The sequence below is a fragment of the Pholcus phalangioides genome, unplaced genomic scaffold (assembly GCF_987345545.1).
Source record: "Pholcus phalangioides strain wild (caught in Gottingen) unplaced genomic scaffold, Ppha-v1.0 ptg000010l_1, whole genome shotgun sequence".
In the NCBI taxonomy this organism is placed as follows: Eukaryota; Metazoa; Arthropoda; class Arachnida; order Araneae; family Pholcidae; genus Pholcus; species Pholcus phalangioides.
The window spans coordinates 29,559,961-29,573,792 of NW_028301603.1; the positions used below are offsets into that span (position 1 = coordinate 29,559,961).

The following is a 13,832-nucleotide window of genomic DNA, read 5'->3' on the forward strand; positions in this document are numbered from 1 at the left end:
TGCATTCTAAGATTTTCTTTTGCATTTTGCAAAAAATACGACCGTAGCTTAAACCCTGGTGTATTGTGCCAGTTGGAGTGTTAATGACTCATTCTGTATTTCATAACAGTAGTTTAGTGATGCATAACCTATAACAGCATGCAATTAAATTCATAAATTATAGTTAAAAAAATGAATGACCAAACACATGCCTTTTCTTTCTGGTGATCATGACCAATTGATAAAATGTGTAATATACGAGTAACAGCCTTGGTTAATTGAACCGACAAGAGGATAGAAAAATCCTTTATTTGAATTATTGTATACAAAAACACGAGCACAGTCAGGGTAACTATGACATTGCCATCAGTGAGAATGAATACATCTCATATGGATAGTTTAGTTTCATCATTCTGCAACAGCTCATTTTGCTTTTGTGTAAGCCCCTACATCTCTATTTCTCATCCAAAAAGTTAGTTGACGCTCTATTTTGAGAACACGTTATTTTTTTTACAAACTGGTCTTCTGCCCAGATCAGCGTGCGATAGATAATAAAATGGAGCAGATTTTACAATTAACTATCTTCCGAAATTTTTCCATTATTTTATTCTTCCGTCCACCTCCGAGTTCGTTGTAACTCAAAAAATTGTTCAACTCAGACCTTCTATATTACACAGAAAAGGTTCGAAATAAGTGTGAGAGAAAAAAAAGGGACTAGTTGGTTTCTCAGTATACTGCACTCATATAACATCTTTTAAAAATTTAATTTGCATAAAGTTATATCACTTGTAGTAGTATATTGCTACTTTTCTTTGTCTAGCGACACACACCATATAATGACTTACAGTAATTGAATCGTATTCTGTTGGTGATACTGTATTTTAACGTGTATAAGAAACCCCATTTTTCCAGAAAATTAAGTCCCAAAAAACAAGGAGGGTTGCCCCCCCCCCCAGCATCAAAGGTGAAGTTGACTGATCTAATGGATATATGAATTGACATCGTGACCCCCCCCCCAGACTTCCAAGTCTATCTCCGCCTTTGCGATGAGAGTGACTGATAATGAACTTGTAGCCATACTATCACGTAGCAAACAGCGAGCAGATGGTGCTAGCCATCCACAATTGTCGATGAATGCTGGGAATATATATTTATATATGTATCACTGGCGAGCAGAGTTGAGACCTCTAAATGTTCGGATGTGTTCTCGACTGTGATGCAAATAGTTCATTTCAATAGTGTTAAATATATATAATAAAGTTTAATAAGTCAACATGTTCAATATAGTGAATTCTTACACTATAAACTAGTTGATGTAGCTGATTGTGATACATCAGAAGAGAGTGACAAAATAATTTAATGCACTTTTCTATGGTGAATAAAAAATATTTTATAACATATGTTCGACAAAAAAAAACAAATTTCAAATTTTCATCCCTCCCCAAAAAAACTGGGGCTCCTTATACCTGTTAAAATGCTGTACACCATAGCTGCCAACTTAAGAGAATAAGAATGAGCGAAGTATTTGCACGGCTATTAATTCAGCACCAAAACAAATTAAGATCTTTGAAAACCGAACATACAAATTCTTCATAAATAACAGTAAAATTGTAAAGATATTTCCCCCTTGCAAAAACGTGGCATCATGCAATATACCAGGGCCAGTTAGGTTAAATTACCTGTCACTACTACTCTCAAGCCAAATCACAACAGACACTGATATAGAAACGGGACATATGGTTAAGTCACAAAAGCCATCTCATCAATTTTGGTTGTCACACCCTCGCTTGCGATTCACAATCTCATTGTAATTGAGATTCAATTCAAGTAAATAGAATTAAATACTTGGGTTTGAATGTAGATAACTATTTAAAAATGGAAATTCAATGTGCTTATGACTTACTCAAAAAATCTCTGCTAATTTTATTAAAAGACCAGTAGTACTCTCAAGGGCGTAGCGGGAGCGGACTTGGGGATCTGCCCCCCCCCCCCGCTCCAAAATGTGAGAAAATGAATGAAAAAGATGGCCAAATCGATTGTTCTATCACTTTGGTGCCCCCCCCTCCCCGAACGAAATTTCTGGCTATGCCCCTGGGTACTCTCCACATGGTTTTCTTCACTTAGAAATTACAACACAATTCTATGGGGCAGTGATTATATATATAAAACTAATTTATTGCCTTTATTTTCAATCCAAAAAAGTTTAAAATTTTGAGTCAGGGTCAGTCTTTCTTCAATTTTTAGAAATATTAATCTACTTCCTTTGCACCATAATGCTCTTTTCCCCGTATTATTTTCTTAAACTGTAATAAAGGCTTATGCAAGTTAAAAGATAATGTATCCGAGTGAAGACCTCATATGATTTACCGTATTATTACTTCTAGAAATTTTCTGTGAGCATTTTTATTTAGCTCCGAAATTACATAATTCACTACCACTAGAAATACAAAATATACCCACACACGCGGCATTTAAAAATCATTACCCAAATTATTCATTTCAATAGACGATGTGGACTCTTGACCTTTACGAAGAGCAATAATATTTATTTACTTCTTTAGCTTTGTCACTTTAATCATGTAAATTTAATTTTAAAAAAATGTTCTTGTTTGTACTGTCTATGTATGTGTGAGTTTCATGTTTTTCCCCATACTTTTTGTTTCGTTTAGTTTACGTTTCTCTCAGGCATTAAGAATTGTCTTTTTTGTGCTGTGCATGTTTCTTCATTGTTAATTTTTATCATTGTTTTTTTTTTTTATATATTTGACATTGATAATTTTGTCTTGTTTGTTTTGTCTTTTTTTTGTTTGTCATATTTTTTATTTTATTAATTTCATGTAAATTTTCAATCATCCGTACAGACATCTCTGGATGATAAATGTTTTACAAAATGAACATTAAATCTTTGTATGTTGAAAATGAATAAATTTGATTAGGCCAAATTGGCATAGGTTGCCTGCCGTAATTTGGCTCTCCCCCCTTGAAAATTAAATACAGTAAAACCTTGATAAGCAAAAATTATGGCGACTTAAGCAAAGTGCCGTCGGTTTTAATGTACAGTATTGTGAAAATCATATAAATTTAAAGTAATATAACATTAAAATTATGAATTAAAATTATATTAATAAATTTTTGAATTTTTCCCCCCTTTAGAACTTTTATTACTAAACTTATTGTGTTAAAATTTTCTGGAACACTTTGATTTATACTAGTAATTTTTAATTTAGACCAATCAGAGCAACTGTTAGAATAGTTAGCTTTCCTTAACAGAACATCAATTTTACATATAGAAATTTAATTTTAGTGTTTTAATTCTTTATCAGTAGTTCATGAAACTACAAGGCAATCTTGGTAAAATTTATCAAGGTGAACTCAAAGGTTTCACTTTAAGGAACTCGTGGAGAGCCTGGGACAAAGAAAAGCACACATTAGACCACCTCAACATTGGAAAAAAAAAAATCTGGTTTTTCAACAAGGATAACTTAAATTTGGAGCTTTTAAATTAGTGGGCGCCCATGCAAAAATCAGGTCTTGATTGAACAGTCCTTAATGTTCCAAAACCTTTAGTCAGCAAATGAACTGCCCCAGTGTAACTTTCGTTACTTGAACTGTTCTGTTTTCGTACATTAGGCAACTTAAGCATATGACAATGCTTTTAACAAGCTATTTTTTAAGTAAGCCATAGAAATCATCTGTTCCTCTCTTTTCCATGGTGATGAGTTAACCAAAATTAGCAATGAGTAAATGAGGGTTTAATAACATCGTCGTCTATGAAAGCTGGACAAGCCTGAAGAAAAGACGACTTAACAAGGTTTTACTGTGTGTATATGTATACACACAGTATGCAATAGTGACAATGCACATGGAAAAAACAAAAACTAAGTGTTTTTCCCCCCCAGGGGTAAATCTTTTGGGAATATTTCCCCCAAAAAATAGAGATTTGTTTTTACAATCATGATTGAGACTTGGCAGCTATGGTATACACATTTAACAGTCATAACTGCCTGCTATCAGTGCTTGGTATTGCTGGTACAACTGAAAATATTGCTAAATGAATGTGTGTTTGTATCATTGTGGCAGTTAAATATGTTTCCAAATCAAAAGTGGTATCACTACTCTGGTTTTCGGGTATTTAAAACATGATGTCTCATGATATGCATTTGTTTTTAGAATTGCAGCTCAAAATATTAAAGCACTTCAATCCTAATGATCAGGACAGCTTAGCTTACCGCTTGTCATAAAGGCGATGCTTTGGAGAAATGAGCCGAGTGAATTATAGTTTTCCAGGAGATTTGTTCATTTCGTGATCCAAAGGCTTCTTGTGACATCCATAATTTGTTGCTAACAAGTTGCAGTCCTACAACATTTGAAAATTTACATACACTCATTCATTCAAACATTACTCACAACACTCATTTCCACATGTTGAAGCCAGCATTTAAAGACTGGAAATATTTTAATAAATTATCCAGCGAAGAATTCCTGGCGGTGGTCAGAGTAATACAAATTTCAAGAATGTTCTTAGACTAGGACATGACAAATTAAGAGGCCAGAAAATTTTTAAGGAACTAAGCATGACTTTACTGGGTTTCAATGACTCTTTTCACATGCAGGATGAAAACAAATTTACAGGAAATGTTACACGTACGGAATATTTAAAACAGCAATACTGATTTTCTAGCTGCTATGCACTTACTATTTCAGCTTTCCAAATAACGAGATTTGCATCGTCATCTCGAATAACGATATATTTGCAATCCTATATTTAGCTCAAAAACTAAGAAAGCTATACTAGTCTTATCAGGACAATCAAAAATTGAAAAAAAAGTTGGTCAAGTCTTATACGGGATTGCTTCGACAGTCTCATTGTAATGGTAATGTATCGTTTAATACACTGCCATTTGAATCTGAGCATGTAAATTGCTTTCCAGATAACCAACCAGTACTACAGCTTCAGTCGGAATTACACTGTTTCACAAAATTCAAAAAAATGTAGTTAAGTAATTAATAATCAAATCATGTCTATAAAGATAAATTTATGGTGTGGTTGCACTTCCCACAGCTTATAAAACTTATATAGTATGGTCCCGGCTAATTTTCAGTGTGCATCGCAGCTGCTGGGCGTCACAAGTGAACTAACAGTATTGATGAGTACCTATTCATGCTTTGAAGTGCTTCTTTTGTGAATGCACAATATCTACTAACCTATTCTGGAAAGCTGCAGGTGACAAAAGTTCGAGAATCTGGCATAGGCCAATCAGGTGATTCCCGAACTAATGAAAATTCAACTGCAATACATAACACAGTAATCATAAGAATGCTAAAATATTTTCAAACCGGCACTTTTCTTCGTTAAGCATCGAAATAAAATAGCCATAGCAATAACTAAATTAAGTGATGGTATTTTTTCAGCCCGAAATATACCGAGAAATATTAGTTTCGGCATAACATCCAGAAAATTCTATTTGGAAAGTGATTTATCTCCTCCGGGAATCGAACCTGGTTCCACTTGCATACCGGGCAAGTGCGCTAACCAATACACCAGACACACTTTTCAATTCCTTATACCTTTCACACTACTAATGTGTTTTATAAGGGATTGAAAAGCACCTTCGGTGTATTGGTTTAGTGCATTTACCCGGTATGCAAGGGGACCCCGGTTCGATTCCCAGAGGAGAACACTTTTCTTTCCAAATATTAGTTTTGGCAAAACATACAGAAAATTCAATTTCTCAGTATTCATGAACCTTTCACCATGACTATTGATTTTAGAACTGAAGTAGTAATTTTCTGGGCAATCAATGAAAAAGCTTGAAAAATAAGCTGCACAAACACAAGCTTACCAACATAACATGTAATGTTTCAAATTTCTCACGAGATGGCACATCTGTTCCACAGACCATGAAACATGATATTCTGGATACAAAGAAAAACAACCAGTTCATCAACATACAAATTTCAACTACGGTACCAGCATTCATGACATTGTTTCCTCTTTCACCCTGTCCCTTCCTTCACTTATGTTCAGATAAATATTACAGCAAAATCAAGTCAATGTTGGAATAAACAAAAAGGTAGAGGATATATATATACACAGAGCCAGATGTTTATTTGCCACACAGCAGATTTCATTACATTAGAGTTTCTGCTCGAGAATTCCTGTCTGCCCATTCTCAGTTATTTTTTGAGCCTCTGAAATTCACTAATAAATGTTAAAATAGACATTTACGACATGAAAATTTCAAAAAAGGCATTTTTACCCAAAAACAGGTTCAAAATATGCAAAAAGACATGACATTTTGCCTGAGAGCTTCTGGGCTCTATTTATCAGGAATGATTAAGAGTGATGTGTAAACATGTGATCAGCATAATTGGAGTGAAGCCATCTTAGTGTCGCACATGTAAGTTGAAATTCAAACCAACCAATCATTTGAAAGGCAAGGCAAATAATATTTGTTTATTATTTGAAACATCACTATAATTTCTATAGTTGATACATTCAAAAAAGGCTACCTTCTATTGTAAAAAAATTTTCCTTTTTTTTTTTTTTGAAGTATTCCCTCATACGTACGCGGGACTCCTCTAAGAATGGGGCCCTGTGTGGCCGCATTTGTCTCATACCCTGAGGGTGACTGGTCAATTTAATCAAATACCAAAAAATACATATATAAATAGCTATGGTTGTTTGCAGTGGATTTATGGTGTTGAGGGGGGGGGGGAATCAAAATATGGACCTCCCAGAGCTGCCTTCTACCTCACCTTGTGTAAGTCATGACATCAACTGATGACTTGGGACAATCATCGGTCAACTCTATACACATACAATGTCATCCAGTATCTGAGCGAGACATAAACGTAAAGCACGTGGAGAAACAAATTTTTAACTTTCCTCCGCTTTTCTAAAAGTGAACTGCTGCGTTCAACTGAAACAAAATTATCAATGTTTAACAAATGGGCAAAGCAAAGTTAACGCATGGTAACACCAAGTTCCCTATTTCTTAGATCATGTATTCGCGTTTAAATGGGGCTGGAAGGAATAGGAGGGGGGGGGGAGACTTTGATAATTGATACTAAGAGCATAGCTGCCAACTTTTGAAAATGAAAATTCGGGAGATTTTCACACAAACCCGTATTTTATGCTAAAACCACTCCCTAATAAATACAATAGGGATTTTCCAAACATAAAAGTTAAAACGTAGGGAATAAAATCCCTACTCAAAAACTGAAGTCAAATTAAAATAGGGAGTTTACACACATGGAAGTTAAACCCCTAAGGAATAAAATTCCTACGCGAAAAACAAGTGAAATTGGAGGCCAAAACTTCAATGATGTAAGAATAAATATTGTGAACAAACATTCTGTGCGAATGACCCCAAAATCATCGGAAGATGAAGGAAAAACCGTCAATTTTTAAAGAACACGTGACTTTTTGTGACACTTGGTTTTTTTTTTTTCATTTCACATGGGTGATGATGGCAGTCTTTCCATGACCGATGTTTATGTCCGTAACACAACTTAGGAAAAACGAGGCTTCATGCCCCACAAGAAATTCCTTAGACATTGTTTTCATCAGTGGGGATTTTTTTTTTAATGAAGTAGGAATTTTTTAGGGACAATTAGGGATTTTCTGTAATTTTCGTAAAAATTCGGGAGATTTAAGAACTTTTCGGGAGGTTGAGCGATGAAGCTAAAATTCGGGAGATTCCCGAAAAATTCGGGAGACTTGGCAGCTATGTAAGAGTTGGGAAAATTTTCAAAAAGCATTTTTGTTCTCAATGCTCAAGATATCCAAATTATGGCCTCCGAAATTTACCAATTTAAAAATGTTAAAATAGGCATTTTTTCAGAAAAGCCTGAAAATAACCAAAAATAGACATCTATGGTATTTTGCCTGAACTACTGGGCTTTAATATAAATATAATTATATTATTAATCAATTACAAAATTTGGGATTCGTGTCAGTGTAATTGACATGTGATGCAAAAAGTATTTTAAGTTTAAAAGTATAGAATAAACGAGGCAAAAAAAACAAAAGGAGTCTTATAAATAAGGTTCCCATGTAAAAATAAGTGATTTCGGGAATTCTTGGGAAATTTGATTTCCCATATTCCTGAGGGCTGCAAAATGTTGGGAATTTAGAAACTACATTAAGTCATCTCTGGTTTGCAGTATCTTCCAAAAATAAAACAATTATCACATTATAATTAGTGCAATGCAATTTTGCTTTTACTTTGCCATGAGGAGTTTGCTAGATGATTTACCACCCCATGCAACAAAAACATCATGACCCTTCACCCCAGAATAAAAGCAATTATTGTCATGGGGGGGGATGAATGTATGATTGAAGAATTGTCATGGGGGCAACACTCTGGGGATGACTAGATACAAATTATCAGCTTTGGATAAACAAAAAACAAATTGGCAATCATACAAAAAATTGAAGATGTAAGGGGGAAAAGAAAAGGATGAAAGGAAAAGAAAATTTAATAGTTACCACTGCAATTCAAACTTCGTACTACCCGATCTACACTTCTACCAATGAGACTAACAGTGGATGAGAGCCAGTCTTAATCTATCACTTCTTGAACATCCATTTGCCACCAATGTGCATGTATTCTCGAAATGGATACACAGATGAGATGTCACTTCTTGTTCTGCCATACACCTAATAAACATCCAGCTCTGTATCCTCAGCGTCAACAAAAAGTATCAAAAAAAAAAATCCACAACTTGATAGTGTTAAAAAGCTGAACAGAAAGGTTTTCAAGTTCACATTTCTTTTAGTTTTTCTTTTCCCACAAAAAATCCCAAAAACATTTCCTCTCCTCACCCTTCCATGTGTGTGAGACTTACCTATATTCCCTACCAGGACTGTCTTCAGCCATTTTGGATTTTATAAAGTTGAATCAACCATTGAAATAGTTTTATTAGATGTTTGAACATACATTTTAAAAATTCAAGGTCCACAGAAGGAACTTTATGAAATCCATGTTACCAATACTACTGATGAACTAAACAATAATCTTGGGAAATTTTCTACAACAAAAAAATTTTTAGCCAACGAAATATTTGACCGAGTGAAAACATACCTCCGGATATATTTTTCAGAATTTCAATTATATCAGTAACTCACTGTACTAGTATGAAAGGTGATGCTTTTTTTCTTACTTCAGAAAGCTGCAACTGCCTAGTACTCTTGTCTTTCAGGCGTCCAAGGGAAAATATGACGAGCTCCTACAGATAAAACTAAAATCTCCACCGAAATTTATTGAAACAGATCGAAAATTAATCAGAAACATACGATAGTGTTTTAGTATTGTTTAATGCTTTTCATCTGATTTTAATCGTCGTCTCCATACAAAACATTTAAACATGCTTGAAGTAAAAAAATTCTCTAGCAACAAGACACGGAATAAAAAATTTTTATTGCAATGATTTTAGCCTTTAATGTGAAATTTGTCTCAAAACTTATTTATGATTGAAAACGAAAATCGAGGATAATAAACAGTAGTTTACGGGATAAGCTCATCACTACACATACTCACCCACCTTGAGATCTTCAACAGGAACAGCTGCTTTAAAAAGGGTTGTAAGATGGCGTCTCTGGCATACAGATTGAAGTGAAGGAGATACTTTCAGTAATTATTTTCCCTTCACAAACACAGCATCAATCTCCAGAGATAAGACATTGGCGCTTACTTTGAACAGAAGCCAAAAACAAACATGAGATACAAAATAAATAGCACATTGAATTCACAAATCGAGACAATTATATATTTTATTTAGCTTCCTACGAATCATACAAAATCTGACTAGTTCAACAATATATATATCTTTCTTTGGCAACAATGGGTCGCATGCGATTGGTCATCTCATATGCACAGAAAACGGAAATTAAACATCACATTATGTACAGAATGGATCCGTCACTCATGGTTGTCGAGAGAGCTACAACACTAAGCATTTCTTATAGACAGACAAAACACTTCATATTCAAGAAGAAATATTGTGTATTTGATATTGTGATTATTTTACTCGGTGTAATGGATGCAATATTTTTTAAAAATTCACGTCAAGATAATTTCAAAATTATACATCATATCTAGCTTATGAAATAAGAATTTTAAACCACTAAATATACGTGATACAAAATACGCTTAATATGAAAGGCTTCTTGCTTTTAGTCGAACCTCACATTCAAATGAAATCAACATAGCAAGCCATTTATCCAACTAATATGCAGATACAAGAAATACGAAGAATTTTGGTCATTAATAAAGTATATTTTTCAACATAACAATTCACAATTAATCATATGAATCAATCTTTCAAACTGTCCAGATGTACACATTGTTACTCACCATAAACAGCCGTCTTTCTTTTATGGCAGAATTTGATTGTCATTATGCAGGACAGGCAACGAAGCTCAATGCTCGCTCTCCAATGATGGAACATAGGACAAACGAATCTGAGAAAAGCCAAATCTGAGTGACACCAAGACATACAAAGGTTTGAAGGGAAAAAAAAAAAGATTTGGGAACATATGTAAACTTATTTAAAGATTTATCGAAAACATGTTGATATATTTCTTTAGCTTCACACACAGATTTCAAGTTTAATATTTTGAATCAGCATTCTTCTACAACAGGATTAAGATACATTTTATAAGAAAAAAAATTGAATGGAGAAGCGAATAGTTCCGGTTCTATTTGAATCTCCAAATTCTAGGTAAATTTTTTAAAGAAAATTAGGGTTCTTCTGAAATATTTATAATTAGCAATATTATAACAGCTTGGTCATAACCAGCTGTTGGGAAAAACAAATCCTTACCGAATACAAGCAGGATAGGTGAATTGAATTGGTAGTTTTTCCAGAATCTTAAACATTTGACACGCTTTAGCAAGTTGCTGGCCATTTCAAGGACTCCTTTGGTTGTGGATATTACTGCAAGGGCAAAAAGATTGAAAAAACACTGCGATCAACTGAATAATGCACCGATCAGTAAGAACTGGTGTCGTTATTAAATATCCTGCTTGAAAGATAAAATATTTACGAATCCGATAAAAAAATTTACCTTGGTCCACATCACCAAACTCAACCAGTCACCTGAATACTTATATTCTCAAAGCACAATCTCTGTCGAGTAAAAAGATAGAGAAATTGAGCTTTCTAAAAATAATTTACAACGGATATTACATCATAATCACCTGCTTCATATCAAACGCTGTAAAAATTCACAGGTTGCCCATACCTGGCTTCACCCAACAGAAGGGCATAACATGGTAGATTTTCCAGATTCTGAAAGCTTGCATCAGAGAATAGGAAAATAGGATTTGCATCTAACGCAAGCACAGGTGCACCATGTATATACATATGTAAATCTGTAGAACTTTTTACATTGCAATAGGAGCAGTAATCGGAAAACCTACCACACAGTTTTTACAGGTTGATTCCCAATATATGGCATGTTTGATTTTTAATTACAAATTTTTCAAATATCCCAAAAAAATATGTTGCCAACACCATCTCTAGCACAGTTTCAAACTTTATTGGATGTTACTATCATTTCATAGATAACCCAGGAAAATTTTGCCTGATCAATCTGGTGATAAAAAAACGTCATAATATAAACATGGCAGTACAAAGGTTGATGATTTTAATTTTAATCCTGGTCATAACTTTATTTTCTCCCCCTTTTTACCTTTACCTCTTCAAGTTTTCTTAACTAACAATTTCTTTGTTTTTCACTTGTATGCAAAGCTGATATTAAACAAGTCATCTTCAGAAGATCTCAACCAAGGCTTCATGACAATATTTAATTACTTATATTCGGAGGGGGGGGGGGATCAGGATGCGATCGTTATATGGGATGGCAGATTAGCAAGCAAAGCATACCCACCGGTCCCATGCGAGTCAAAATAAATGTTAAATCTCATCAAAATAAACAAATCTGCCTTGTATCGATATTCATGTGCATCTAAAAGATCTGGCAAGGTCTGTGACGTCACTGCAAGTCTTTCACCATATACAGAAAAAATATCCAGCTCCATGTGTACATATCCTCTGTTTAACCTTTTAACATAAAGGCCTGTTATAAAGACACCTCTACGTAAGGGAGGTCTTGTGTGTGTCCCTCCCCTCCATAACTCACTTATACAAAGGTTTCACTAGGTAAATTTCTAGTATACAATATAATAGTCTTTTCTTGCTAGATCCGATTTGGCACTATTTACTAGGGCCAGTGCTAAGACAATAGAAATATAAAAAACACGTTCCAATGCCAGAGGATGTTAGCAACATATCACTGTTTTGGCTTAGGCAAAACCTTGGTAACCTAAGATTCACGATATATTGAGAATTACCTGTTTGTCACAACATGAATACCGACCGTACCCAGGTGACTGGTTAAAAGCACAATTTAGTTTAAAAAAATAGAATGCTGATAATTTCTAAGGTTTCATTAAGATTTCTCTATTTAGACATGCATAATGACAGAATTTAACTCAACATGCCTATTATTAATGTGAAGCATATGATTTGGCAACTGATTAATATAATTTCGCTATATAACAAGGGTGACAATTTTTAAGTATTCTCAGTAAAATGAAAGCATTCAAAACGTTAATTAGGTGAATCTCACATTGCACATCACAACACTCCAGTGGTAATAACATGTTAATAACAACGTACTTTGATAAATATGTATGCAACATGGAAATGGATTTTAAAAAAAACTACGGAAAGTATCGTTTCACCTTCCAGGTGCATCATGCTCTCTCGCTCTCTCTACAACCATCTTCGGGGGGTGCTCAAAATCCATCAATAAATATCCCCGCTAAATAAAGCAGCTCACACAACAATAAACGAGCTCTTAGTTGGATGGACGTCGGGATTATTCGCAAAACTGAAAAAAGTTTTTCATGTTTAGTGAACATTTATCACAGCTTCTTAAAAAAAAATATGAATATGAAATATTTACAATGAGAACTATATACACGAACATGACACGCATCATTAGAACGCTTTACGACTCCTCCGCATTCTGAGGGAAGATTGATTTTTTTTTTTTTGTTTTCTCGATGACATGTCCAATGGATTGACGAAATTGACCACGGATGGCGAGATCGAAGATTCTCTTTGTAGCGTGGGATTGGAATATGGAAAGGAGGTCATCCTCGCCGTCACACGCTTTTGATCTCGTTCAACCTGGCGAAGAAATTGTCCAGTCCCAAAATGTCGTCCTCGTCTTCCTCAGAGCTGGATGAGGAACAGATCACCATTTCGTTTGGATCTTGTTGCGGCTTGAAGCGTTTCTTCGGGCACGACACGTAGTGAGACTCTTTCCTCTTGAGCGTTTTCCTCCTGAGCCTCAGCTCCTTCTGGACGCGCTTCAACATGGCCGACAGCAGGACGTTCACTCGATGGTCGTCGCTGCTGCTCGTCCTCCTTAATTTCTCCCTGATGCTCGACTCCATGTCAACCAATTCGAAGATCACGTCAAGATCTTTTCCGTAGCACATCGTAACAGTGAAAATAATAACTCAAACGAATTGTTTCAAAGACAATAAAGCTCTTTTACCAACTGGTCGGACTCCAGGAACGTACGTACTCCAAGAAGAAAGAAGGAAAATGGCGACGTGGGAAAAGGAAGTTGAAGAACAACTGCCACGAGTTGTTTGCTTCAGCCTACGACCACTATCATCGTTGTTTGAACTTACGATTAAATGCTTGGTAATAATTGTAAAACAATAGCCATAAGCGTTTTCAGGAAATAATAATTAAAAATATTCATATTTAAATATTTTAAAAAAATCATATGGTGTTTGGAATATTTACATAAGTTTCTACTGGAA

At 34.7% G+C, this 13,832-nt stretch overlaps 1 protein-coding gene and 1 long non-coding RNA gene across 2 annotated transcripts; both read right to left on the bottom strand.

The window, feature by feature from the left end:
* Positions 1-253: 253 nt before the first annotated feature.
* LOC149081254 (uncharacterized) lies at positions 254-13,499 on the bottom strand. The gene is made up of 2 exons (XM_089238093.1): positions 10,341-13,499; positions 254-9,677 (listed from the first exon to the last, which is right to left on the bottom strand). Exon 1 carries the CDS (start codon positions 13,497-13,499, stop codon positions 13,161-13,163), a length of 339 nt encoding a protein of 112 aa, XP_089094219.1. The 3' UTR covers positions 254-9,677; positions 10,341-13,160.
* On the bottom strand, positions 9,740-12,860 carry LOC149081255 (uncharacterized). Its single transcript, XR_016193415.1, has 3 exons — positions 12,735-12,860; positions 10,810-10,923; positions 9,740-10,447 (listed from the first exon to the last, which is right to left on the bottom strand). It is a non-coding gene; the product is annotated as an uncharacterized LOC149081255 (long non-coding RNA).
* Positions 13,500-13,832: the final 333 nt, after the last annotated feature.